The following is a 5,653-nucleotide window of genomic DNA, read 5'->3' on the forward strand; positions in this document are numbered from 1 at the left end:
GTACGTATCATCATCTTCCCTGACTCGCTTTCTCACTCCGCCATTTCCAAATGGATAACAAGGTTGGAAGTATGGTCGAAATTAAAGAGATGTTTTCTTGTCAGAGATGGTGGTCGGTGAGTTCTATAATTATCGCTTACACTCATATAATCTCCTCATACATTTATAAATAATATAATAAATAACTACAAGGTTGGCGCTAATAACCCTGCAGTTGATGCGCCGGAAAAAAAAGTAACTACAAGGAGAGATAGAGATTATTATACAGATCTATACGGTATAATAGTAACTTTAATTACAAACATTAAAAAAATTAAAACATTTTTACAAATAATCTTTAAATTCAACATTTATAATAATTAAAATGGGGGTAGACCATAAACTTGTGCTGGCTTTCTTGGAGGTGGTTCAGTGGTAGTTGTGATTGGTTCTGCTGGTGGAGCAGGTGCTGGAGGAGGAGGCGGAGGAGGTGGTGGATATGGTTGAAGAACTGCTGGTGCTGGAAGGGGAGCGGATGGAGGTGTTGGCGGAGGAGGAGGAGGTGGTGGCGGGGGTGGTGGTGGTGCTGCTGCTGGATATGGTTGAACAACTATTGGAGGAGGTCCATATTCTGGTGCTGGTGCTGGCGCTGGAGGAGGTGGTGGTGGTGGAGCTGCAGGTGGATATGGTTGAAGAACTGGAGGTGCTGGAGCTGGAGGTGGAGGTGGCGGAGGCGGTGGTGGAGCTGCAGGTGGATATGGTTGAAGAACTGGAGGTGCTGGAGCTGGAGGTGGAGGTGGCGGAGGCGGTGGTGGAGCTGCAGGTGGATATGGTTTAAGATCTGGTGCTGGAGCTGGAGAAGGTGGGGGTGGCGGAGGTGGAGCTGCAGGCGGATATGGTTGAAGAACTGGTGGTGGTGCTGGAGCTGGTGGTGGAGGAGGAGGTGGAGGTGGTGGTGGTGGAGCTGCAGGTGGATATGGTTGAAGAACTGGTGGTGCTGGAGGTGGAGGAGGTGCTGGTGGAGCTGCAGGTGGATATGGATGCAGAGTTACTGGAGCTTCTGTTGCAGGAGGAGGTGGATATGGATGAAGAACTACAGGTGGTGCAGGAGCTGGCTGTGGAGGCGGTAGAGTTGCAGGAGGTCCATATTCTGATGCTGGTGGAGCTGGTGCAATTGTTGGTGGTGGTGGTGGTGGTGGTGGAGGAGGAGGAGGAGGAGGAGGAGGAGGCGGTGCTGCGGCAGGATATGGTTTCAGTTCTTGTTCAGGCGGCGGAGGTGTTTCTGTTTCTGGCTGCTCCGTTTCTGCCGGCGGTGGATACGGCCTTGGCGGTGGTGCAGGTTGCGCTGGTGGATATGGATAATTAAAGACATCGTCATTTGAGTTTCTTTCTGACTGTGATGGTGAAAGTGGCAATGATGCTGTGGGTATGGAAAATTCCGCCGCTCCTACAAGTATCTTGTTTCTTCCATCAGGACTTACCTGGCGTTTCTCGAATATTGGATTAAACTTGAATTTCCTGTTTTGGGGCGAACAATTTACTAAGGCTAACAGCACTAGGAGACATAGCTGGAAAATAAAAAAGAAAATTATCATTTAACAACTTTTCTTAGCGTTCGACGTAGAAGTTTCATTCTGTTCAACTTCTCTCTTAACCCATTTATGAGAAATTATTGCGACGTGACAATTTGCAGGAAATATCTGTGACATTACGCAATCTCTTCCAAAGATCACTAACTATCTTCTAAACAATTATTTTAAAAAACTACATTTTTCTAAGTCCTATGTCAGGTGCTGAATTTGAAAGTCAGAAGGTTCTGCGAGCTGACCCAGCTCGAGGAACCAAAAGAAAAGAGAAGCACAAAATGATTAGGGGCGCTAATGACCGTGGCAGTCGATGCGCCCCCCCAAAAATAGTAAGTAATCTATGTTTTGATTCAAAATAAAATGTATTACAGTGTTAAGATTAATAATCTAATAGAAATCTAGTTATTTCACAAAAACTCCTCGCTTGAAATGGCAATTATCGCTCTAAAATAGTGAATGTCGAACGGTCCTCTACGATCTAACATTTTCCTCCTAAACACTGGCTACTCTCTGGGAAAAGATAAACCTCGTTAACTTACCTGCCTCATAATTGCGGTACAGTGTACTGTCAGTGGGTGATACAGATTCTGGTCCTTTTATAGGGATAACTACCTTTCACTGGAATAGCTCCTTGAATTATATTCCTGCAGGGCTAATTCTTGCCCTCTCCAGTGCAAACTAGTTAGGATATTTAAATTTGTTTTCCGAACGTTCTTTTTTCGGTACTATTTATGGAATAATGTCCAATAACCCATTTATCACCAAATAAATGGATCTGAAATTAGCTCTAATTAGAAAAACACATGTTAAATTTAATTTGTAAATCACATTACGTCTATACGGTCTGTTTATTAACAAATAGGTGATTAGCTTTGTGTAATTAAGACATTTGAAAAATAACTTCGCTAGTTTGTTTTTATCAATAACTCTTTGGAAGCGAATGAAGTTAGAAACAGTCCAAGTTCTTTAGTAATCTTTTTGAGAATAAACCAAGAAAAGATCGCGAATTTGGTGATTGCAACGAATGACTCGCGTTGCAGAGTATATCATGTTTTCTTTAAAGTGCTAGTGGAAATCTGTTGGTAAACATTTGGATAGGTTATTTATAGAATATCTAAATAATATTTTCCACAAACAATCGATCTTGAACAATATTGAGGAAGGCCAAAGAGTATTGACATCGCTCCTTGCATTATAATTCCTTTCAGGGGGAATAATAATATGACGTAAGCATTTTCACGACTTCCTCTTATCTCAGGTTTACGCGATAGAATTTTACAGAAAATCGGGATCCATACTAAAAAGTAGTATTATTATACAGGGTGTTCATTTTAAGACGGCTGAAATGCATTTCATGCTTAAACGGTTGATCTGAGCAAGAAATGGTAAGAGGTAAAATTTGTTGCCCGTCACCTCTAGTTTCAGAATATGTGACTTGATTGTAGATTCGTGCCCGCATACGCTGCAGACGCGCGACCAAAAGTGAGGGTTCGCAGTTGACCCCCATTTTCATATACACAGTTTTAAAGAGTATAAAAAGTTATGAAAGGAACCGGAAACCACAATTCGATATCTTTAAAATTAAAGGTGCTAGGCCATTTCAAAATATGGTATTTATTAATCAATTTCAATTTTATAATTTTACATCTGTTATAAACAAGAAGATTTAATAATTTTTTGGTAATTTTGGGAGAGTTGGGTTTAATTACTAAAAAAAATTGGAAACCTGCCACTTATTTAAGTGATCAATATCTTCCATGTAAAGGACCAAACTTATTCCTTAATTTATCAAATAATGCACTTTACGCAGCTTGTGCATTATTTACGCAACTTTGAAGGCCCAGTACACGTGTGCCCTTCAAAGGTGCCTCCTCAGATACAGAGAGCAGTTGATAACCTCCTGGCTAACCTGGCTTGCGAGCCAGAGGAGGCATCTTTGAAGGCACAGTCTACTATTTTTTGCTCAGATCAACCGTTTAAGCATGAAATGCATTTGAGCCGCCTCAAAATGAACACCCTGTATATTCGCTAAAAACTAAATCTGTACTTCTTTTCAGCTATTTTTCTTTATTTAATTCTTATTGACATTTAATTAAAGATGGTAAAGACAACTTTAAGCATAATTTTGTTGGAGGTTTTCTGTGTTTAGCTGCAAGTTTAGGTTTTCCTATTTTTTGGTGCTAGTACCCGCAGAATGTACATATTTACCACCTACATAATATTAAGGCCCATTAAAAGCATTGCCAGAATGCCAAGTTGACATATGTAGGTAAGAAGTTTTTACAAGAAGATGGAGTTAGCTCCATATTGCCACAGACCTTCTTTTTTGCTCCTCCAACTTCTTTATAACAATGGCAGTGATATTTTTCACAAAACTTTTCGGTTTCCATTTGCCGACCAACTTCGATGTACAATACTACTAGAGAAATCTAAGTCCTATTCCCATTGGGAATAAGTTCTGCACTCTGTATAAAGTTCTCTCCTATACCCATGAAGTTCGTACCCAAACAAGTTGCACATCTCACATATAATAATTTGTAACTTCCAAGCTCGCAATATGCAGGAATCTTTATTTGCATATTTATCCCTAACTTCTTATACTTGTTTTGTAACAATATTAAGATACTGGTAAGTTCATAAGAAATTTATATTTTGATACTTTTTCTTCTTGGTACAAGTAGAACAAATACAAATAGTTTGGTTTCTTGGGAGTAACCCAACTAAGGGAGAGTTTATTAATACTAGATGCTTCATAAATATATTACATGTAATGGATTAAATTATATACATGCATTATTTAAATATCGTACTACAATTACAACATATTATACGAGTTTCGCGCTTAAATCTATTATTTATTAATTTATTTACTTTATTCAAATCATATTCACATATTTATTTCTCAATTTTTGACATATTTATTGAAGGCAATGATGTAGTCCGCTGACATGAACTGCATTTCCGGTAATGGCCCAGTATCTCCTCTACAAACAACTAATCTGATCAATTCCGATCTAAGCCTAACTTACATACAGGGTGTTCATTTTAAGACGGCTCAAATGCATTTCATGCTTAAACGGTTGATCTGAGCAAAAAATGGTAGAGGAAAAAGTTGTTGCCTGTAACCTCTAGTTTCAGAATATGTGACTTGATTTTAGATTCCTGCCTGCATACGCGGCTGACGCGCGACCAAAAGTGAGGGTTCGCAGTTGACCCCCATTTTCATATATACAGTTTTAAAGAGTATAAAAAGTTATGAAAGGAACCGGAAACCACAATTCGATATCTTTAAAATTAAAGGTGCTAGGCCATTTCAAAATCTGGTATTTATTAACCATATATCAATTTTTTAACTTGTTATCAAAGAGAAAGAAGAGAACGCGATAGGTCATTTTTTATGTATTTTTTCATCCCCTTTCTACCAAAAATATTGCCAAGGCAGTAAAGCTAGTATTTTTCTTACTAACGGGAAATAAGTCGTTTTCCGAGTGATTTTTGTAAGGAAAATCAAATGTTAAGAGCTTTAGATGTTTCTCAAGCATACACAAAATGGCTAAAAATTAATTTTACATCTGTTACAAACAAGAAGGTTTAATAACTATTTGGTAATTTTGGGAGAGTTGCGTTTAATTACCAAAAACATTGGAAACCTCCTGCCATATATTTAAGTGATCAATATCTTTCATGCAAAGGATCCAACTTATTCCTTAATTTATCAAATAATGCACTTTACTCAACTTGTGAAGCTTGTACTGTGCCTTCAAAGGTGCCTTCTCTGACTCGCTAGCCAGGTTAGCCAGGAGGTTATCAACTGCTCTCTGTATCTGTGGAGGCACCTTTGAAGACACAGTACATGCTTAACAAGTTGAGTAAAGAGCATTATTTGATAAATTAAGGAATAAGTTTGATCCTTTAAGATCTAAAGCTCTTAACATTTGATTTTTCTTAGAGAAAACACTCGGAAAACGACTTATTTCCCGATATTAAGAAAAATACTAGCTTTACGGCCTTGGCAATATTTTTAGTAGAAAGAGGATGAAAAAATACATCAAAATGACCTATCGCGTGCTCTTCTTTCTCTTTGATAA

The 5,653-nt window shown here is 38.6% G+C and overlaps 1 protein-coding gene across 1 annotated transcript; it reads right to left on the reverse strand.

Moving 5' to 3' along the window:
- Positions 1-228: 228 nt before the first annotated feature.
- On the reverse strand, positions 229-2,373 carry LOC141456830 (uncharacterized). The gene is made up of 2 exons (XM_074133122.1): positions 2,105-2,373; positions 229-1,547 (listed from the first exon to the last, which is right to left on the reverse strand). Exons 1-2 carry the CDS (start codon positions 2,111-2,113, stop codon positions 360-362), a joined length of 1,197 nt encoding a protein of 398 aa, XP_073989223.1. The 5' UTR covers positions 2,114-2,373; the 3' UTR covers positions 229-359.
- Positions 2,374-5,653: the final 3,280 nt, after the last annotated feature.

This window comes from Rhodnius prolixus, unplaced genomic scaffold (assembly GCF_049639745.1).
Source record: "Rhodnius prolixus isolate KJV_2025 unplaced genomic scaffold, Rpr scaffold_10, whole genome shotgun sequence".
Classification (NCBI taxonomy): Eukaryota; Metazoa; Arthropoda; class Insecta; order Hemiptera; family Reduviidae; genus Rhodnius; species Rhodnius prolixus.